The 23948-nt window shown below is 45.0% G+C and overlaps 1 protein-coding gene across 2 annotated transcripts in view; it reads right to left on the minus strand.

The window, feature by feature from the left end:
* The window catches only part of EPHA5 (EPH receptor A5), a 938871-nt gene that overhangs the window by 15958 nt on the left and 898965 nt on the right, over positions 1–23948 (minus strand). For both annotated transcript variants that reach the window (XM_069630489.1, XM_069630488.1), the window contains exon 16: positions 115–270. In XM_069630489.1, coding sequence (XP_069486590.1) covers positions 115–270 — 156 coding nt within the window. The remainder of the gene's footprint in view (positions 1–114; positions 271–23948) is intronic.

The raw sequence follows: 23948 nt of genomic DNA on the forward strand, positions 1-23948 counted from the left end.
TTAATTAGTTCTTTAGGCAGAAAGGGAACTTTAATTTGTTCCTATATACACATATATGCTAAGGACACTTTTTTCACGTTGCCTGGTCTGCTACTTTAGGGAAGACATACTTACTCCAAAGTCACCTGAGTGATGGCATCCATTGAGCAGTATCCGTTTTCCAGAAATGTCTCTGTATACCGTCCCATTTTGATGTCGTCCAGCCATTCACTCACAGACCTGTATGCGCAGATCCCAAAGGTGTTATGTTCTACTAATAGATTTGACACTCTGAAAGAGAGAACAAAAAAACAATAGCTAAGTGGTAGGTTCATGGTCAGAGAAACTAACGGGCCACAATGAAGCAAGCAGAAGTTTTGGCCTCATAGTTAGCGGAGTGAGATTGATGTAGGCACTGCCCTGGTTCAGTTTATTTGACGTCTGTCGAGCACATCTGACAGCCAGCTGCTTGAGCACAATGACAACAATAAAGGTGTTTTACAAACACAGTGCAGAAGACTGACTCTGCAATCCTAATAGAAAAGTCCCTTTTCAAAGCTCAGTTATATCACTGGCAATCGCACTGGGAACATTGCCTTTCGTCCCTCATGAAAGTCTGCATTGCTTGCTGGCCACACGTGCACACTCCCGATACCCAGACACTCTGTCTCGCCATTGACGCTGCCTTGGATCTTACCAAGTCCCTCTCCGGACACATCGTTTTACCCCCAAGCATCTTTTACATGTTTCCATTTGCATAGTCTCTCCTTCGCCGCTTCTGACTTGGGCCATGGAAAGGGTAAGGGGACTACGTGTGAGCCTTTATCCATTTCCATGGAGGCCATGATAGTTGCACTATAGATAGTATGATTTTATCTTTAGGGGAATCAGCATGTGCTCTCCGCACACACCGTGTCATTTGCCAGACATGAATCCCCTAGCACAGGAGGTGCTGATAGATTTAGAATCCTCTCTTGCAAGGTTTTTGTGCTGCAAAAGTGCATTTGACTTTGTTGAAGACCCTTACTGTGCTTGGGAAAACACCTTACTCAGCATGCCATGATCACTCATGAAAGCCCACAAAATTGGCCATTACTGCTTGAGTAAACTACTGATTGGTCTTGATTTTATTTATGCAATTCTTGAAACATACATAAAAGAAATGTTTCTGTGTTTTCCATCAGTTCTACACTTAAAACTAGACAGGAATAACATTGTGACTACTGCTCTGCAGGGGTGGGTAGTAGCTAAACCGCCTACTCAGCCCCACACTACTACAACACCAGCAGTGATCCCAGTCATAAACGTGAACCAGCGAAGTCAAGAGATATAACTCTTTTGCCTTTCTGTGGAAACATGGGGCGAAGGTAGGCGATACTCTTAGGAAGGGAGTGAATGTGACACAGAAGCAACCTTACTGGCAAATTCCAAAATAAAGGAATGTCCAATTAAACACTCAGGAATGCAAATAACTGAACCAAAAATAACTAACAACCCCCAGTGGTAAGAAAACAGAACATTCAGAACATTTATGCCATAGCAATCTGGGTTCTGGAGCAGGGGTGAATCGGGCAAGACATGTCAGTAATGTATTTGTTCAAAGGATATGTCTTTCAATTAAAAGCAGATTGGGACTTAAAAGTCACTACTGTCCCAAAGGTAGACCAGGGCCTCTTCACAGTACTTTATTCCTTTCTTTTGGGGCTCAATACACCTGGCTTCTAGGAGCTTCCCGGGGTAGAACTTCAATGTTGGGTTGGGGAGCTAGTCGCCTGGGTCAAACATTAAGTTTCAGTCTAAAGAGCAAAGGCATTTGGCATGAAGAAGCTTGGGGCAGGCAGGAAGTGCCCAGGTTGGTATAGCACATAAGTGGTTCAATGAGGTAATCAGAGTCCAAGGCTGCCCTTTGACTTATGGTTTGCTCAAAGGCCAATCAAGGCTCCCCGGGGACAAGGTAAATGCTTCTGTTGCACCCCAGCAACAGTTGATGCGGCTGGCACCTACAGGGTATCATTCACCTCCACTGAGCAGAAATATGGCTCTTGTGCAGCCAGCAGTTAAGTCCTTAGTCCACAACACTTGACCTCCACTGGTCCCAGAGGATGGTTCGGGGACAGAGCTCTCCTCTGCCTTAGATGCACCTGTCTTCCCCTCTATGGCCGAGGACTTTGGCAAATACTGTGCTCCAAACAGTGTTTCTGAGATGTCATGTTCTTTGTTACCAGAAACAAATCTAGGAAGGCGTGGGAGACTCCTTCCTTATAAAATTAAAGACCACATGGGTTTGGAAAGAAGCAAGCCTCCTGTAAGGGGTCCAATCCTTGTTACCATGATAACTGACCTTTGCCTTGTTGCACTGTACAAAGTTTGTTTTGTTCCTCCGGAAAGGGAGGGGACAGGAAAGAAAGAGAACCACACAGAAACAAAATGGCAAAACCCATTTCAGTGCCTGTTCTGTTCACAGTGACTACTCTAACCCTGCCACTTCAAAGGCCCTGTGGCTGGTGTACAACACTCTGGTGTGAGACTGGCCTTTGTTATGCATATTCATATATGGAATTTGGTTCCCAGGGGATCTCCTGGTGAGAGTTATCCTGCCTCCCGGAGAAGCAAAGGCGTAGAGCATCCTGCCTTTTGTCTCATGTGCTGAAGTGGAGACTGGCAGGCTAACAATCCACATAGACTTCCATAGCTAACCTGGCCCATCAGGGTTGTAACCTGTCTGATATCAAATAATGTGTGTCTTTATTATTGCAGGATCTTATCAGTCATCATACCAAAATCGGGAATTGCTTGTTCTTAGAGTTTACACTGACACCAGACAGATAGGAAGATAATTATGATATTTTAGATCAAAGGTGCAGAAGTTAAACATAGCCTGGCTGCAGGGTCATGGTGCCCCAGCAGATATCAAGAAGGCGCATCTGTCCTTTGAACCTGTCCCGTGCCACTAAAGGGCAGATGCTGCAGATATCAGGCGACTCATGCATCTAAGCACATATGGGCACTATGTTTTTGGCATGCAGATTTCTTTATGAAAGGGGAAACTGAACAGTAGACCAACCTATCAGAGATGGATTTCCAGCATCATTACATTTCTTAAAACTGAAAATCCATTGGCCTATCTCACGCTCATCAGATGGCAATCCTTCACACACATTCTCCAGCCCTGAAGTACAGTGAGGTCCAGCTACTTTGCTGCTAGTGCTACCTTGTAACAGGATTGTGCAAGCTGTAACCCTTGTATTGAAAGCAGCACAGGATGTGGAAAAGATTGATTGAAAATAGGTCTCCCCAGGGAAGCCAAATGGAGGGCTCTGTTTTGGGGCTCGGATTGCTTTACAGGCATTTTGCTGAGGTGCAGCAGGTGATTGTTTAAACGTTTAAAAAAGAAAAGCTGCATGAGGTGCATATTTAAATGAAAGATGTTTTAGTTTAATGCAATTGAAGTAGCAGAGTTGGTATTATGGGTCTGCTGCCTACAATGGCAAGTGACAGTAGGCATCCAACGCACCTCTGCCTGCATCATCCCTTTACCCTAGTTGCAATACCCCTTTATTACACATCAACATTTGTATTGACTAACAAAACCCTTTGGGTGGTTACAAAAGGTCACTTCACATTCACAATTTAGTAGATGACAGAAGCACTGTGCAAGGCTTACATTTGAGAAAAGTGTCAAGCCTATGGCCCTTTGTTCCCAAATCACTGTTTCCCAGTTGAGGTGTTTCTGGTGATGTGGTAATTGTGACCCCCCGTAAAGAGGACTTTCAGGGGTGGGTCATACATCATCTAATGCTAAATGAGCATGTAATATTATGCAATGTCTCCCCTTCACATCCTACACAACCAGGAATAAAATCTGCAACAATGTTCTTATAGCGTGAAGTTTATTCCAACTTTGAGTGTGTGCTTTTTTCCGTTTGGAGTGAACAGAAGAAGTGGACAAAATATGACCTGATAATCCAGTGTCCACATGCACAGCTTTCTCTGCATCTATCCACCTTTTTAGTTTGGGCTATTAGTGCCACCTATAAGCTGAAACTACTGCATTAGAGTAGAGCTAGGGAGAAATGGCATATGAGGATGGACACACAGTTTTAGGTGTTGTTTGGTTATTTGCCCAGCCATTGGCTGCCCATGGCTATGCTAATTCCTATGGCCATTCCCACCCAATTCCTGTACCTCACTACCCAAAATGCCTCCTCTGGGGAACTCTTTGAGCTTGCTTTATTCAAGCCGTACCAGTAAACTTTGCACTCAAATTGCATGCCAATGTTTTTTTAAAAACAGTCTTCTGAGAGTTAATGGCTGAATTGGATCTGAAAACTCACTACTCGAGTAATAAAAATGTCTTAATAAGGTCTGCTTCAGCCAATCGATGTATAAGAACTACGCATGTCTTTCAGTGAAGTCCTGTTTAAAACAAGCATTAGAAAAGTCAACAGTTTTGACTTGTGTATATGTATAAGGCATTTGCCAGGCACTGCTATTACATGCCCAGCCGCTCACACCATTTTGCACCTGATATCATCAATGGCCAGTTAATAGCACCACGGCAGTGCCTGGCAAGTGCCTTTCCCATATCTACACAAAAGCCAAAACCGTTGGCATTGTCAATGCTTGTTGTTAAGGTTTCTGCTTCCTACCACTCTTCCTCTGAGTTTGCGAAAAGACAACACGGCACGGGGAAAGATACATGCTGAAGCTGGGGTTTGGTAGCCCTCTCATGCTGCGGCCAGCGGCATGACATATAATAGTCAAGAGATCCGTTGCCCAACCCGTAAGGATAAAGACACCGCTGGCGGAGAACAATAGGGAGTGCTAAGAATTATGAGACCTGCTTTCATTCTTGGAAAACATAGTAGGGAAATATTGTTTGCGGTCATCTGCGATTTTTCAGGTCTTCAAAATGCGTCCATTCATTGTGATGCAGAAGATAATTGGCTATATCTCCAAGGACAAATGTGGTGATAATGAAAACAAACAATTATCTTCTATTTAGCCTATAATGACGTCCGTGAACGGCTGCATCGTGGTTCCATGTAATACTGTCCCTGCAAAAATGTCTCCTGACAAAAAAGTCGCCGTTTTTAGTGGAGACATTATGACATTGAACATTTTTTTATACAAGGGGAGCAAGGGACATTCCCGCAACCCGTCCCCATACATAATGTCACCATATATAATGTCGCCAATGGCTTTTCCCGGTGACATTATGTATGGGGACATTATTACCTGATAGCCATATCGAGTGGTAACAGCCCTCTTTCCTGAGGTAATGGCCCGAGTGAAGCAAAGGCACTGACAGGGAAGCAGGCCATTACTACATGTTATAGCCTGGTCCCAAGACCATTATGGTCATTATAATGCTGGGGAAGGTGTGCAAAGGCTGGGGAAAAGCTCCCAAAAATGAAAGCAATCCAGGCAGGTACGCAAGGGAAAGCAGCACAAACTGCTGGCAGAAATAAATGTATTACTCGTGGGATGGCAAGGATGGCTGGTGACACAGCCAGTGAAGTGGGGCCCACTAGGGACAAGAAGAGAAAAGGGTGAGCCAGGGAAGAGGGGTGGTTGCCGCTGGCATATCGGTAGGGTGCCAAGGGAGGAAGAGACAAGGCAACTTTGGACTATGGAATGGAGACAGATGAGAGTGAGGAGATGGTGGATATGGCAGCCGATTGGAGCACAGGAACAAGGGCTTATCCCGGCAGAGAAAGCCTATGCTGCCTGTGTCCTAAACTGCTCGTGCAAGGTTCCAGATTACAGACCGCTGGGAAATAATGTGCTAAAGGACTCTGATTATGTCAAATCACTTCTAAGGTGCAATGGAAACAGCACCTGGAAGTGTAAAGCAATTGTGCTTTTGAATTGCACAGCTTTAGGTATTGACAACCACTTTATACAATTTGGCACTGTGTCCACATTACAATGTGGACCCCTAAAACATATACCTATAGAAAAGACTGCAATCAGAAGACTCTACTCAATTTTAATAGCTGTTAAGGTCATACCTTGACTGATTTTTTTTATATTTTATTTTCTGTTTTTGTATACTTGCATTTGTGAAACTTTCAGCTGCTGAGTTACTCAAATAAACACATGTAAAAATAAGGGGCAGTGCTGCTCTAATGTTTACCATTAAAAAAGCAGTGTTAGCAGCACCATAAAGCACCCAAGACAAGAACATAGAGCGAGAGCAGTGCTCACATTTTATTCCCACAAACCTTAAGAGATTTAGGACACATTTTCCATTTTGACAGAAATAGCAAACAGTATCATGTACATGAATATTCAATGATTTGAGATTATGTAACTGTAAATACGAGTGCATGGTTGTACAGCATGTATACAATACTGTTAACGTCCATTTAATGGGGATTTCAGTGGCGGTTTAACACGTTATATTGCAATTTACTTTCTGTATCCCTGTGATCCTCATTTAATTTTTCAGTAGAAATAATGTCATCAGTGACAGGCTCTTTAAGGGGAAAAACTCAGCCATATTCTAACATGTGACCAAAAAGGTTTTCCACCCGTTTGGTTAGGACTACATTCTAAACAGAAACAGGCTAGCTTAGTATGGGAATATAGCAGAATTCTGTGAAAATCAGGGATAATTGGAGCGTTCAGCATAATCGGCAGATTGTGCCCTTTGAGAATGACCATAATAGCTGACAAATGGGGTCTAATAGAAGTGCCTTGCACGCATGCATTAGCCGGGTGCCACCATGACGGATGATTGCTGCAAAATCATGGAGTAAATACCAAAACCCATTAAAAATGCACCAATGCCAGGAACTCATCAATTTGAAAGCGTAACAGCCTTTTTTTAAATGTTTGCTCGTTTCCTTTTACAATTACAAAATAGACTAAATAAGATTACAACTAAAGAATGTTTCCTCATAAAATGCCATGTGCTTCAGCCAGTGCTATATCCTCATATACACCCCAGGTCGAGGGGGCTAATCCAATGTCATTTCTTTCTCCCTGCCCAAGCGGGGGAATGGCCTGCGGTACCCGTGTATAATACTGTGGCTTTATTTCCACGTAGCGCACCTTCAAACGCCTGTAAGAAATGGGACCGTTGGGCAGTGAATGGTTGTGTCCATGGAGAAAGACTGCTGTGCCACCCTGGTCGTGTGACGAGCCCCACAAATCTGCCATCTACAATGGGCATATTAGCGGATGCTGTGGAATAAGTCATAGCACCGCCAGGATGAAAGAAACCCTGTTCACCTCTGAGCCCTAAAAGAGTGCGGGAAAGGTTGAGCCGCTCTCGTCATGGGTTTGCTACGGAATTAAACTCACCTGCATAAGGGAGAAAATTAGAGAGCTTGTTGCTTAAATTCTACGGTGCTGGGGACCCTGTAAAATATAGGCACAATAGTAAAATACGCTTTCAGTTCTATTGTGCTTCCAGGCAACAGGCGAGAATTGGAAGAAAAAAAAAGCTCAGAATAGAAGACAAAAAAGCTGAGGGAAATGGCAACCTAGTCTCTGAGATCACCTCTTGTGCCAGGCCTGTTGTTAATAGTGCCACACTGTGTCGCAAAATACCTTCTAGAACTTTTTCTGGTCAGTGTTCTTTTTCCTCTTTTTCAGCACCACAACTCCCAGACGGCACCTAGAAGCAACCAGGAAAATCCAGGCCAGAACCAAATGATCACTCCCAAAACTCAGCAACGAACACAGACTGTTAACCAATGCCACAACTAGACAAGTTCAGTGCCCCCAAAAAAGCAAATAAGTCACCGTGGCTGCAGAAAAACAAACTTTCAAACCCACAGCATGCCTGGGGCACAGCCAAACAGCCATTATAGACTGTAACGGGAAAAAAAACATGCTGGAAAAGGGGGAAGGGATTAGCACCTGAAGGAAAGACAGGCACATATTGGCCACCAGAATCATGTGAGTGCTGGAACCAATTGGGGGGGGGGGGTGCATGGAGGGTTAGAATCAATAGAGCTACAATATAAAAGAGAAGCAGGTAAGTGGCAGAGTGTAGTTTGCAGGGATGAGGACAGGAGGTAGACCGAGAGATCAGGTGGAGGACGGAGAGAGGAGTGGAGTATTGAGGGGTTGGTGGCAGAATTGGAACAATGTGCAGGAGCGGTGAGGAACCAGTTTGTGAGAGTGAATTATTGGGGGTTTGTGAAACTGAGGGTATTAGGTAGAGTTAGAGGGAGCGAGTGTGGGAGAGTGTAAACATAGTAGAGGAGGTGCAGGAATGGGGTGCAAAGAGAAGGGAATAGGAGAAGAGTGAGAGAGGGGTGTGAGAATAGTGAGAGGGGTAATGATTGGAAGGATAAGGAGGGCACCATATCCCTCAGAGGAGTTTGTTAGTAATAGATAGAAGAAGAGTCTAGTGAGTGGGGAGAGTAGTGGTATGGAGAGGGAGAGTAGTAATGGTGTAGAGAGGGGAGAGCAGTAATTGTGCAGAGAGGGAAGAGCAATCATAGAGAGCGAAAGAGAGCAGGAGAGTAGAGTATATAGAGAGAACATCGGAGGAACAGAATGGAAGAGTAAGAGAGGGAGAGTTGATGTAGAGTGGGAGGAAGAAGGGAGGGAGAGTAGAAGAAAGGGAAAGTCAGATTTGAACATAAGGTTGAGGAATACACAGGTGTGAAAGAGAAGAACCAAGTGGGGTCTGAGTGTCTGAACGGCATCTATTCTTATGTCACAATGCATCTGGGATACCTAGTACAGGGACTGCCTAAATTGTTCCGAGAGGGAGATAGAGAGAGAAGGCATTTGCCTTTAGGCCATCACAACCAGAAAGATAGGACCTTAGACGACAGTAGAGTTTACTGATCTCTAAAGACCATACTGAGTTTAAGGGATGCCTGGACTAGGGAGGGAACGGCAAGCACTTGACGAGAGAAAGAGGCACAGTGCTTAGTAAGTCATCCCTCTTTTCCAGCCTGGTTCATTGCAATGAACGGATCCACTTGTCACAAAATTGAACTGTCTAAGTTAGTACTGAACAACCTAATATTTATGATGATAACAGTCGATACACAACCTGTGTTGTTCTGGAGACTCTGCAAGTTATTAAGGATATCTGTGACACGTGGTGTCACCATGGTATCAATTTGCCCCCAAACAGATGCCATCCACAAAGGAGAGAGTGCCTACTTAGAGAAAGAATTAAGATGATGGGGGCACGAGAACAGGATGCAGTTGTTGATGCTAAACCCTGCAGGATACTATCAGAGAAGACCAGAGACCAAGGTCCGAACTTCCATGTAGTGAATGAACAGGCATGCCCACCCAATCAAAGAACCCCATGGAAATCGTATAGGAGGTTCACAGTACCTACAAATACTGGATCCCTGCGAATAAGAAGATTAGGTTTCAGATCTAAAGAGGGTATACCTGCCAATGAACAGCTTTGGGTCCTTCACTCCAGCCCAAAGAAACTGAACAATGCCATCCTACCAGTTATTTACTGTGGTCAACCCAGCCAAGCAGCACTGCAAAGTAATGGCCTTGCTGATCAAGCTCTCCCCCGCCTCTAGCGAGCTTCAGGAGGGGCGATAGTCAAGACAGTTCTAGTGGGATATCCTGTGATTCACAGAGCAAGACACAGAGTGGGAAAGTGCCTCAGAAGATGATCGGAAAGGTCTTTCAGTGATAGAGTTGGATTCTCACTTTCAGTGATAGAGTTGGAATCCCACCTTCAGTGATAGAGTTGGATTCCCACCTTCAGTGTTGGAGTTAGATTTGCACCTTCAGTGGAGGAGTTGTATTCCCTCGGTGGTTCTGATCATCTTTGGAGGTGCTCTCCCTCTCTGGGTTTTTCTCGGTGAACCACAGGTTATCTCACTAAAACTGTCCAACTATCACCCCCTCTGAATCTGGTGGACCTAGAGGATACCATGGATTGATGGGTATAGTGTATGCCACCAGGAGGAGTCGAGGTAGTGACATTGAAGAAGGGCTTTTGCAGTGACATGGGTGAGCCAAATATTGGACGAAAGGAGGGCTCACCACTGTTCCACCTGGTTCATCGCTATAGCTAGGTTACGAACAAATAAACTGGTCTCCACACGAATAGGAGCACCTAGCCAGGATCATGGAGAATGGACATACCTGTGTCTGCACCCACTGATTCCTGGGACTGAGGTCGAGTTGATAGGGTTTGAGATGAGGCGGGAGAACTCGACCCTGGGAGGACCCATCTAGAGGCCAAAAGCTCACAATTAGAAGATCCATCTGAGACCTGAATGGACCAAATAATGTCAGGGAAGGGCCACTCCAGGGGAAATGCAGAGATAGAGATCAGCTCACTCTCCCTGCAGCAGGCAGATGTCTCAGAGGAGGAAGGGCCGTCCCGGGAGGAAACAGAACAACTTAGGGCAGGCCGTTTACAGCAATAGCCTGAAAAAGAGGACTTGGATGCTTCCCTAGGCAAAAGGTGAAGGCATAACAGAGGAAATGCGTTGTCTTCTCTATGGGAAGATGGTTCGATTGAAGGTCTATGCCCGCTCCCCGGGCACAAGGAGTCAAACCTTGCCACCACAATGAAGCCAATACCACAAAGGAGGGGAAAGAGATACTCTCACCATCGAAAATTATAAATCAGGGGTGACCCTGCTGGAAGAATCCTTCTGTTTGGTTGTCCAAATCCAGGGGGTGACAGTCTGAGGCTTGTTAAACTCAGGCTGCACCAACAACACCATGAGGCTAGAACTGCTATCCCTACCTATCTCCCATGCAATGAACATCATGGCTACGTGCTGTATTCACAGAGATGGTGTGATTTACAGCATAGTGAGGGTCCCAGTTCAGCTGGGAGACTCTGTCTGAGACACCAAGTTCATTCAAATCCCTAATCTCCCCGAGCATCTGGTGTTGGGGAGCAGATTTCATGGATTCCGGGAGAGGATGGAGTCCTTATGACAGAAAAACCACATCAGTAGAACACCATTAAAAACTTTTCAATCTTCCTGGAGACTCAGCAAGTTATTAAGGCCTTCATTGACATTGCAAAGAAGATTCTGTGACAGCAGTAATGTAAAACTGAATAGTGATGCATGGAAGGTTTTGTATAAATCATAACTATTTACATGTCACCCTTCCAAATAATTGCTTTTTTGCTAGTCATGCACTTCAGGATTGACCTTACCGTAAAAGGGACAGTTTAACTTGAACTTCTAGAATACTCGTGCAAGAGACCACAACAACCCCAGACTTGTTCTGACCTCCTTGGCCATCCTCAGTGATGTACAGCATGGGTCTATAGGAACTGGAAGCTTGGGACCGACATCTGACCACAACCATCCGAGTTCGGATGCGCTATGCAAGACTGAAGAGCAATGGATAAAAGGTTCTCAGTAGCTCATAACAACTGGCATTGCTTTGAGCAATCATCCAAACCATTGTTTTTCAGCATGCTGTGCCATTAAATAAGATACTCCAAAGCAATAGATCAGAAAATCCTCATAATTTCTAATATGTTTATTAGACAAGCATTGGCTATTTATTGGAAACAACTTGATGCAGCACTAGGCTGTCATTGTTTAAGTCATGTTAGATATCTGGTGTGCCTGATACACAGCACACTGAAATGTAATTGTTAGCAAATTCATTGCATAACAGCCATTGGTATCAGACAACCCAATCATATTAAAAAGAATATCAGAGGAAGACAAAGGTCTCTTCATTCAACTTACATCTAGGATCTGCCCTTGTGGCCTGATTATATTAGTCCTGGTGATAAAGCTTGATTCAATGTGTCTCAAAGAACTCACTCTATCCATGTTCCGCTGCTTGTACACGATGCACATCGAAGTAGATTAGTCTATTATGATTTGAGTTATGATATTCCTTGAAAGGTGTTGCCATCAATTGGGCCATATCTGCAAACCCTATTGACTTTAGACGTTGTGATATCCAAATGTAAGGATGCAGATTGTCAAACCAATGTACACTGGAATATACAGATGAAAAAGTGCCTACACTTTGCATGCTATGCTGCAGTCTCTGTGTTTGAAGACCGTCAAATCTTAATGTATGGGCCACATTTGAGTGATTCTTATTCATTCTTGATGTGCATGTGGCCCGTGGCCCCACTGGGCTGGGATAGTGTGGCTACATGCGTGTCCTCTAAGGGAATACCTAGAAATTAAGATGCAGAAACCAGGGTAATAAAGGTGTTATTTAAATGTGTAGTGTGTCTATTTATTTATATGTGTTCTGTGTGTGTGTTTTCCAAAGAATCCACCCAGCCCACCATGGGGCGGACAGAATGTCTAAAATGAAAAGGACAATAAAGGAACAAAAGAATAGAACTATGCTACCCAAGAAACGGTTAGGCAAGGGAGAGGAAAGAATTCAAGGAGGATTTAAAAATAAGGACAGTTAGAAAAGGAAATAGAAGACGAAGAGATAGGATAGAAGCATAAAGAGAATTAACTGGGGGATGCTGCCTCAATCAGGCCCATAAGGCTTTTCCCCACTAATAGCACTACATGGCATGTGGGAAGCCCTCCTAGAGACTAATCTAATGGGGCTGAGCTGCTTTTGTCAAAGGCAGCAGGACCTTGGCACAAGTCAGCCCGTCCCGGGGCCAGACCAAATGGGTCCAGTAATATTGGTGGCCCAAGTAGTATGCCAGGTGCAGCTTGGACCCATAACGAACAGACCAGCCCAAGTGAAGTGTGAGGTGCAGCCCAGACCAGGCTGCCTGGCCGAGACCTCAAAATACTGCCTCGCTGGCCAGCGAGGTGGACCCTTCTATGAAGTCCTCCCAGGCTGCGTCTACTAGGCGTAGCCTAGGAGGTGAATGGTGGTCAATAGAAAGCCTGCTCCACTCAGTAGGGTGGAGCAGTGAACATGGAGTCCCAGGTTGGCCTCGCTGGACAACTCGGGTGAAAACGAGGAGGTAGAGAAAGTCTCGGGCAGCTCTGTTGAGCAGCCTGGGTGAAGAAAGCCCTGGGCCACCCTGCATAGCAGCCTGGGTGAAGATAAGCAGCCCACCCGTATATCTCATGTCACATTGCAGAGGTAGTGGGCCTGAACCTGCAGCAAGGCAACGGAAAACGGCGGTGAGATCAATGGCCTCCCCATTGTCATGGGTAACTGCCAAACACAAGACTGGCGTGGGAAACGTGGCAGTGAATGTGGCAGTGCACCCATGTCAATGGGGCCACTGCCAGAAGACAAAATGGTGCAGTGGGTGTGGCGATGATGTCGGGTGGGCCCCGAGCCAACTGGGTCCACCCAGAATAAATGAACAATTCCACAGGCACAGCAGTGATGCAATTGAGCCCCCCAGCCAACAGGACCCAGTGGGGTGTATTTAAAGGCCACAAATAGAAGTCACTCTCACATGAATAGCGAGATTCTAAACACTTAAACAAAAACAGCCTGGGCTTTGTTTTGGTTTTTCAATTAAAATTAAAGAGCCATGTGGAAAGGGGCCTACCTGTCATTACCAACGGATAAGCAGTATTTTAATTTACAAAAGAAGGAGGAATCAAAGATCCCTGTCGCATGAAAAACAGGATTTTTGAACACTGAAAACGAAAACAGCCTGCACATGTGTGTACAAATAAAAACGTTTTTTGAAAAAGTAAAAAGTGAAAAAATATCACTGCTCAAACAAAAATGTCAGGAAAACAAAACATGATGTGTGGGTGGACAAAGAGCAATGTATATTATGTGTTACCCACAAAACTCCAATGACATTTGAAGAGCCACTTTGTCTTCATGAAAAAAATGTCAGCCCAAGGCACAACCTTTTGCGGGCTGTGGGCAAAACTTCAAAAGGACATCTCCCACTTCCAGGCTGGATGTCACATCTCCCATCTAATGACCAACCACAGTAAACATGTCCTGCTGAAGGCATCGAAATTCAGTCTTCTCTAGACCTGCTGGCTCTGAAAGCAGGTACTTCAAGAAAAGTCATCCTTGGCTGGAGCATGACTAATATGTGTGAAAATGGGCACCGGCTTCAAAGAGTGAGCTTGCAACACAGAGGAGACTGATAAAGGTACAGGCTAACCCCATGAAAAGAAATGGCCGGAAGCAGGAGCAGGACCATATGTCCCACATGAACATTCACAATTTATTTAAAAGGACTATTATCATTAAGGCTTTTCCCAAAATGATAATGCAGATGGATTACCTCTATGTACCATTTTTTATGTGATTTCCAAGTGATTTGGGGGATATAAAATTCATCTTCCTCTGACTCTGAGAACTATAAGGGCCAGTTAAACTAGGTTTCTGGCTGATCTGAACATGTTCCAAATGTGAGAGATGGTGAGCGGGTGGAAATCGAAATTAAGGATATGCTTAATAAGTTACATATTCATAGATGCTGTGCTTTTTTATGGAAACGACAGAACGGTGCCACATGGCTGCACTACATGATACAGATTTGGTGGCCAGAGAGAAGAGACAGACCATAAGGAAGGCTGCTGAAACTTATCATTTGACAGCTGTAAGGAGACACCAGAGAAGACTGATGAGAGTGCATCTGGGTGAGCAGTCTATCTCTATTAAGGCCTCATAGTTGACCGGGTCCTATGTTGGAGAGTGGGAGGCCATTTGAGAGAGGAGTGACCTAACCCCTGCCCTATATATCCAGAGTGTCCTGAGATGCAGATGGATTTTCTGAACCTTAAAGAGACGCTTGCTATGTAAATAGAACTGAGCACTCGGAAGCCAAAAGTTGGGGGAGCCTGCTTGCCTTGAAACCTTTCACTTTATAGTGGGTGGGGGAGGGGCAAAACTGTGCAGATCCTTACTTAGCCTATATAACCAGAAATATGAATTTTATTAATTCCCCATTTGGCAGAATACTACGGGGTGGATTTTGTTAAAATCGAAATTGACTATAGCCTAAAATTTCATTGGGTAATCCTTGTTGTCCAGCTGACCCCGACTTCTTTAAGGAAAGGGGTGTTTATGTTCCTAAGTCAGTCCAACCTTTTTATCCCACTTCCCCAACAGATGCCTTTCAGTAAGGGGGTCTGAAATCCAAAATTCCCCAAATCATTCCAATTGTTCTGTTTGACTTCCCAACATAGATCAAAGCAAGGGGGGTCTGAAAAACAAACCTCTAAATCACCCTGTGTGTATTATAAACCAAAAGTGTGGGCGAAATCATAATTGCCATATGTCTTTGAACCAATCTTGAAATTCCACTGCTAGCCTTTCAAGCCTGCAGAAAAATCAAAATAGCACAACATTACATAAGTGCATTCATTCTTTATTGATCAGTGTATTGATTTTGTGGAGTGAAATTTACAGAAAGGTAAGAATTGTGGTGTGTTCTTTTTAACTCATTGTTTAACTCACTTTTGTGATTTGATTATGGTGAGAGAAGTTGATTGTGTTGTGCCACGGATAAAGTGGTGTTTTGACCGTTTTGTGCTAATTTCTATTACTTTTAATTTAAATAAATACCAATATATGTCCTGTACACCGGCCTGGTTCTTGACTCATTGTTACCTCAGGGGAGAGGGATATTAGGGGCATGATATGTGTCTGAGATAGGGCTAAAAAAAAAGAATCTGTTAACCAGTTTGTTACATAACCACTTAAGTCTGGAGGGAAGGAACTCCCTGTGTTGACGGTGGCTTCTCAATAAACCGTTACAACCCACCCACAATATGAAAGCTACACCGTGAGTGCGCCGGTGAGCATGTGTGGTCCCCAATGACAAAGGGGGCCATGATGACAAAGGGCTACGAACTGTGTGGTGATCATGGACGGCCCCTCACTTGTTCAGGTGGCTGACCAGAACTATGTATGGAATTTGGGTTTTTCAGTGAGTACAGATGGCCCCACATGGTGGAATGGCCACCCTGAAGAAAGAAGAGGGCCCAGGGTCCTATTTGTCATCAAGGGGCCCCAGCCAGCCAAGCAACTTTTCAACCTTGTCATTCAGGACAAGACCCAAGTTAGTACAGCATCACTATCCAGCATTCCCTGCAGCCAGTGTCCAGCCCAGAGCCAGCACCACAAGGACAGACCTCAAGGTACTGTGAAGGGGTGACTGCAGCAGTCACACCATTGTGACATAATGTTTTATATCATATACATGTTTTAAGTCTTTGTAGATATGTATGTGTAGTTTTAGGTGTATATTTATTTCATTATTGTTATGTAGGGTAATTGCTAAATAGGGGGAAGTATAGAGTTGGGCGTAAGTAAAAGGGGCTATGTTGAGTAGATGGGAAAGTGAAGTAGTGGTAAGATGTTATGTAGAGATGACCATTAGTTAAAATAGGGGTAGAGGGGGGTTTCTCTGGCCTGAGGTAATGGGATAGTGCTGTGGCCTGCCTAAGGACGCATAGCGAGATGGAACACCCACAGAGATCCTCCCCTGACCTCACACTCATGTGGCTGGTACGTGAGTTTAGGTAAGGGAGCTGTTGTGTCAAACTCAATATAAGGGTCTCTGAGACCCCTCCAAGGATGGGTGAGCTGATGTAGCAGGTCGCCAATCAGTTTGGAACTCACACCAGGGGAATCCTAGGCAAAAGGGAAACCGTATAAAAGGCATAAGTGGTTTTGTTAAATAAAGAGGGGTCCCCATTGGGATCCCTATAAAATGTACTCATTTTCCCTTAGTGATCAAAGAACTCAGGGTGTAGCCATTTCCTGTTAACAGCAATTTTACTTTGGCAGGTGCAACCCCACTCCCTATTCACATGGACTGGTGGGTGGTGGAATCCATGGGAACTGTCGCTGCTCCAGGGAAGGGAAGAGTCCATCCTTGCACGGATCAGTGCCTGGAAATAGGGGCTACACATGCTCTGCTAATCACATCTGTGGAATGCCACACTTTAATTTCCTGCAGCCAATCTGGGATTAAGGAAGCCCCAGTGAAAGCTTCAGTTGGCTGCAGGGTAAATCGGCAGTACTTCCGGTCATCACCCTACCGTGCTGTGAAGTTCCAATGTGTGCTCTACACATGCACGCAATTGCATATGAGAGATAGGACTTGAAGCAATGAAACAAATGACTCACAGCCAGGCACACGTTAGCCGGAGGCTCAGTAGCAGCTCTCTGAGGAACCCTGCTTGACTGTTCACATGCTTGCTGAAATGGAACCCCCATGGCCCACCAAAGAGCAATGCACCAGTGCATGAGAGTCGAAGCGGAAGTTAACAACACTTGAATTTGAATACAAAAAAATTAAGGTAGAAATGTGAACAGTCAGTTAGCAAAAGTTTGTCATTGGCCATGGTCACTATGCCGTTAAAAGAATAACATGTTTTTTCATTCAATTACTCTGGGTTATCCCATGTGGGTGAAACATAGTACAACATCGATCCATAATACCTATGCACATTTGAAATTGTTACAAGTTTAATAACTTCATATGGGCAGCACAAAAATAGCGTCTAGCAAGGAGTGCACCCCTCAACCAGCGACTCTCCCTGGGTTTTGGACCACAACTACCACAATCCCTCGCAATTTGCTATGCTGGCTAGGGATGGTGGGGGGTGTAGTTCAAAACACCTGGAGAGTCAACATGTTGTATTTCACTCTAGACTGTCCAATTCAACACGTTACCTGTCATCCTGAGTGTGCTGGCTGCCTAACTGCATGTACCAGGTCTAAGCTTCGTTGAGCAGGCTGGCATTCGTCCCATGTTTTGATATCTATAGACCGGTCATGGTTTTGCTATTATGCAGGGTCATTCCATGAAACCATAGGAAGCCAGAGGCTGAGATGAGGGGGGCTGCCATTGCAGTGAAGGGCCCTGGCAATGCAAAACACTTGCCTGGGGTGACAGCAGCATACCTCAAGTGAATTGTCAAGTTTGATAACTTTTTGATCGGCATTTCCAAAAATGCGCCTATTCTTATGGTAGTGTGCTTTGGTATGCAAAGTCCGCCGCCGCGATGAAGAGACACTGCAATATAGGATAAGGGCGCCATTTCAAGGATTAGCCCTGCTTATCCGCCATCTGCATCACTCTCTGCCCTGCCATTATACGAGGCATGGTATTAAGCGGGAAACTCTGACCGCTAGATGCCCATCTCGCGGGCGCAATCGGCAGTATAGGATCAGCCAACGGCTGTCAGTCAGGGAAAACTCGCGACATGCGCTGCAATGACAGCCCTTGCAATCAACACATTCCATTAAAATGCTAATAAAGGGGCGAGCAGATTGGCCAAACGGCTTGCGGTATGGAAGCATTTTCCTCTGCGGCAGTGCCGTTATGCCACCGAGCCGCATTGGCCGGGATGACGGTGCACATTAGCAAACAGAAATCGCACGTTCGCTGTGTGCGCGGATGCAGTCTGGGGTTCGCAGTGTCCTTTGGCTCTTTTTAGTCACATTTGCGCGCTCTGACATTTGAGCTAATTGCTAGCAGCGCCTCTCCGACATTTGTTGCTTTAGCAAAGCTAACGGTGCATGGAGGGGGACTAAAGATTCACACCGACTGGGTGCTGGAAATGGCATTTACCTCGGCAAACACGCGTGGGCTTTTAGTCCTCGCGTAACCTTTTCCACGAGCGCGGGCCCGAGCCAACGCATAGGCGTAAGTGCAGTCATTTGACAGCTGGTGCGCGCGAGTTCCTTCCTGCTGGGAAAAGCCTGCCGCGCGGGAGGGGGATGCATTTCTCGGGATCAACAACACTTCGCGGACCTTTCAAGCAGGCCCGGGGACTCCATGTGGCCTCGTGCTCTGTTTTCAAAAGTGCCATCGTTCCTGGAGCGGGAGGCCTTAACTGGCACCTGGGTGGCTGGCACCATAGATGGATGCCCCCTTTCTCTGGCAATGGAGGAACATCTAGCACCCCACAACACTCTTTGCTTTTTTAGCTGCAGGTAGTTTGCCTTCCCTAGAAAGCGGGTCTGATGACTGCTGCATTCACCCGCACGCCGGGAGACACTGTGAACGTCACGGTTGAATGGGTGTCTGGTCTGTTGATCCCCGCCAGCTAGAAATCAAGTGTTATCGGGTCAATCTACTGGCTGCAAAGTCAGTATGATAGGGTAGCTACTGGCCCTCACTCGAGTTAAGGACTGGTCCTCATGCGGGGGAGCATACGGGCAATACGAGCGATAACTAATTTTTTGAGTGGCGCAAATATCAATCATGGAATTAGCACATTGATATGTCTTAATGTCAAAGTCTCTTTCCCCCTTCCATCCCACGCCTCAGCTGATACTCTACTGCACATTGTGAGTATTATAATCACGCTGCATTTTAGGAAAGGGGTGTCAAGGAACAGACAGTCTATATTCTGAGGTATCAGATTGGCAGATCCATTTTTAACATTAGAAAACATTTAATTATTAATTTACATAATATATGCTATAGTAATTGAAAGACACCCATTCCTCTAAGGGATATTATAACAGGTGCTGCTATTGCTCAACTCCCCAGTGGCTTTCGGCGACTTCTGAAATATGAACCTCTCAGACGACCCTTTTACATTCCAACATGCATCATTTGGCTGCCCAAAGAGACTTGCGGCAGAGCAACGTACACACAGAGTAAGCATTCCTGCCATAAAACGGAATGAGTGTGCTCGCCCGCACGTCGGGGGTTCTCCCATATATGTATCTAAACAAACATCAGACAGTACTACCGTTTTTATTTTCTTGACTATTCACGTGTTAAAACAGTGTAAAGGTTTTTTGTCCTTATTGATATACCAACTGTTGTCGATATTTTTGCCCCAGGCCTTTTCTACATATTGTGCTGCGATCATATAGTCGCCTCTGTTGCCTGCTGATAACATTGTATGATGCTTCATCCCCTCTTGTACTCATTTTAACCTAATGATCCCTGCCACCTTGTTACTAAAGTGTCTTACATGTTACTATCTCACTAGGTTGTGTTAATGTTACACCACTAGTATTTCTGATATTTTATCATTTTTTAAATTTGACTTCACCACAGGCACATGCATCAGGCGCGGAGGTGGTTGAACGCATGCGGCTAGTAGGGAGTGTGTTACTGGCGCACGACAACAAGAGGTTGGTGGGTTGTGGCTGGCGGCTGTTGGAGGATGACAACTGATGGAGAGGGGCTCTGCTCAAGGTGGAACGGGTCAGATTTGGCTGGGGGGTCCACCTAGGGCATCAACCCTGGTCTGGCTTGGCCAGGAGGTCGGGCGTGGGCATGCCTCAGCTGGATGGCGCACCGCAAGCCCTCGGTTTGGAGGAGATTGGAAGGGGATGATACCTATCCTTTCACCTCTTCCCCTCCCTTTATTATCCTTTTTTGCTTACCCTTTCTAACAGCTTCATTTATTTTACCTCATGAACCACACATGCTTAGGATATTTGTCCTCTGCCTTGGGCAGCCTCTATATCTAGACTTTTTAGAGAACCACTGCCCACCCATCGGGCGGACTCAGGTCAACCATGCCCAAAATATACTCGGGATACCGCAAGCACATATTGTGCCCCTCATGCACCCAGACTTTGCATATATATTTAATATCCTGGGATCTCTGCCTATCGATCCCCCACTTACACACTTTCCCATACACTGTCCCAACTTATAATTCCCACACATCTCTTTTCTTATATTAGGTTATTTTCTGGTCCATGCATCCTAAGCAGACTAAGCTGCTGCTGTCCCTGGTTGGGACTTAATGCACCTTAAATTGGACCAGGTTTACATGCTTTGAGACTACTACATTGGTGTGCGGGCGCAGTATACAAAAAATGAATAAAAATAACAATTAAGAGAACAAAAAGAGGTGTCCTGAATGGCATATATTTCTATTCTCTGGTCTGGTGTAAGGTTTACACTGAACATGAGACAATAACAAGCAAAGGCATTTATTTATTTATTTTATTGCTCATTTATAGCGTGCTTAATACCAGCGATTGGTTTCTAAGCGGGATTGGGATTCGAATCTATGTTGCGCAGCATTGCTTTGATTCCAAGACAAACACGTTGCGCCTGAGCTATCCTGCAAAGGCATGCTGCTTTTGTTTCTATAGGCAATGATATCAAATATAAGCATTAATGCTCAACGTCAAGGTAAGCAGAGTAAGCATTCATCGTTTGTACACTGTAAGAACAATGTGCCCAGTTTCAAAATCAGCTCTTCTTCTTACAACTTTCTGCTTAAAAAGATGTTGGGACCCGGCCAAGATAAGATTTTAGCATAAATGACAGACTTGTTTAGAGACACTCTGTGGCATCATGGAACTGAGAGCTATTTCTGAACAACGCTGACACGATGACAGCCAGATGAACAAATTGTGATGTCGGTTCCAGATTCTTCTGCCAAAAACACGCCGGAAACAGAAATAAAAGCAAAGTGACTAGTAGCGATTTGTGTTTGTCTCTGGTGCTGACGGCAGAGGCTTCCTGGCTCAATATATGCCTCGGCATTGGAGGAGCTAGTTTATAGAAATTAGTAAGGACAATGTGGATTCAAAGTTCCCAAAGAATATACCCCCAGGGGAAATGGCATATGTCTGTTTTATGCACAAATGAAGGACATAGGGATCCCTACAAATGATTCATATAATGCATAATGGATAAGCATGGCTTTAAGTGTCTTGGGGAAGCAGAAGCGATAGCGAACAGGAAACTATAGATAGAAACAGCAGAAGTGGTGAGCCTCATTAGTCTGCGAGCGGGTAAATTGCATTATTAACCATCTACTCAGTGCATAACGTCAGATTAGAATGCAATCAGGTAACACCTCCATGATAGAAACATGCTCACGGATTAGAAGCCCATGGGGTTTGGCAGTCCGGCACTGCAGGCTTCTCTATTGGGAATTATGTAAGGGAGCTGCATAGAACTGATGAGTCTGGAATTGTTGAGGGCTGCATAGAACTGATGAGTCTGGAATTGTTGAAGGAGATGAAAACTTGGAAAATGAAAATAAATTGGCATAGATGCCACTCTAAAAGCAGCATGGGCTATTACAGGGGCCCAGATGCAGCACCAAAACAGAAACCATTCAGTCTATCGATGGAACACTCCATATTATTGACAAATGGGATTCATGTCAGCTGGTCCAACTCCACCTTTATGCAGTCTTTGGCACTGTCAGCCTCATGCCTTTAAGCACTCAACTAGCTTCAGAGATGGGATTCGCAAGCTCTGTCCTCAAATGGCTCAACCCCATATCTATTTGAGAGATGCAGATGGGGAAATTCAGGTTGATGCAGTGCCAGTTAGATATGGGTCCCCCACATTTCTAACATATCACCATTCACCTTTAAACGGTACCAGGAATGCTTCTCAATGACTCTGGCATCTAAGTCCAACACTGTACAGACGACATAGGTCACTTATGTGCAAAGCACTGGCTGAAAAACTGTCCCATGCTTATCCAATCCTGGATGTCAGCCACCTATATGAAGCTACACCCACCAAAACTGAGAGTTCTCTCATCTGCAACACGGCCAAGAAAACACTCACCCATAGCTGCCTATTGTGCACACATTTCAAAAGGTTCACAGCACAAATAGTTCCTAGTGTCAAATTGCTGCATTTTCTTGCAGACAGAAATCTGTCCTTCAAAGGTTGTGTCATAAAGGAGGCTACTGGCAAATATCAACTTATTGAAGCATCTTTCAGACCTGACGGCTGTATCCTGATACACTGTTCCTCTCACGGCTACTCTGTTCACTAAGGGCAACATTTGCCTGAAACTGGCCAACCCATGAATCATAGGCCATGTATGATTGCTCCAACAGGCCTACCCCAGTGTTCATCTCAAAGGGCCATACGCCTGGATTGTCCCAGCTCGGAGTGCTGTACCTTTCATAACCACCAAGCATTCTCTAAGACCTTGTGCTCAAGGCCTATCTTGTCTTTGGTCTGGCTTGTGATGAAGCTGAACTGAAGGTTTAGGACATTGAAGAAGATAGTGGGCCTCATTACAACTGTGCCGGTGCAGAAACAATGGAGCCGTTAAGCCATCCAGCACTGTTGTTTCCAGACCGGCACAGTAAAACTCTGCGGGCGGGTGCAGCCCCGCCCGCCAGGGTCAGACGTGCCAGGCAGAATGGCACCCACTCGCAGAGTTCACACAGGTGCACCGGCACCGTTGTTAATGGTGCCGGTGCTCCCGTGTTCCCATTTGCATGGAGTCCAATACGACTCCATGGGAATGGGGTCTAACAAAATTATTGACACCTGACATCCCGGCCACAGGACTCGGAATAGCCCGGTGGCACCGGGAAGTCAGGCGCTGGTAATTCCTTATGGGTTTGGCGGCTACATGCCAGTTTTACCGGCACAGTTACCACAGGATCCGTAATGAGGCCCAGTAACCCCTTTCTGTTGGAGAGTATTCCACATGGAGTGTTAGGCTGCACTGACGACCCATCACTGAATGCCAGAAAGTGCGTCCCTGGAAAATGTAATAATCTACAGTGACCCGCGATGAAGACCATTATACCTTGGGCTATAGATGATTTCATTGGATCATTGAATTTTATAGGGAATTACAAATTATCATAAAGACTACAGAGAAGTATCCAGTCCATAATGCTTGGCAAACAAGTATAAAATGGAGGATGATTCTGGGTGCAGGTCATAGGGATAGTTTGGGCATGGGGAGCATGAGAGCAACAGACACGTGGTACCCACTGCTCCATGATTTCCAGACAAATAGCAACGAGAAGCATTTGCCTGTTTAAGTAAAATATAGCATTTCTTACCACAGACCAGGTACAGGAGAGAGGTGACATCAGGATTAATACATTTTAAGTAAATAAATAAATAAAACACTGGTGCAGTGACCAAGTTTAATTGTCGAAAAAGGAACACAATACCATACTTGATTCTTGAATACAATGAAGATGGATGGGTTAATAGTTTGTGATAAGTTATTTCTTAAGAAAGGGAACACATGAAACAAGGACATGGTAATTATTTGAGCAATGAAAAACATACATCCTTGTAAGGTAATTATAAAACGGAATCTGAGGCAAAATGCAATTGCATCTTTCAGCATTCACTTAGACTGTAACACCATGAACAGGTAGTTTAAAGTGTATTT

This window comes from Ambystoma mexicanum, chromosome 6q (genome assembly GCF_040938575.1).
Source record: "Ambystoma mexicanum isolate Mex_15411 chromosome 6q, UKY_AmexF1_1, whole genome shotgun sequence".
NCBI lineage: Eukaryota > Metazoa > Chordata > Amphibia > Caudata > Ambystomatidae > Ambystoma > Ambystoma mexicanum.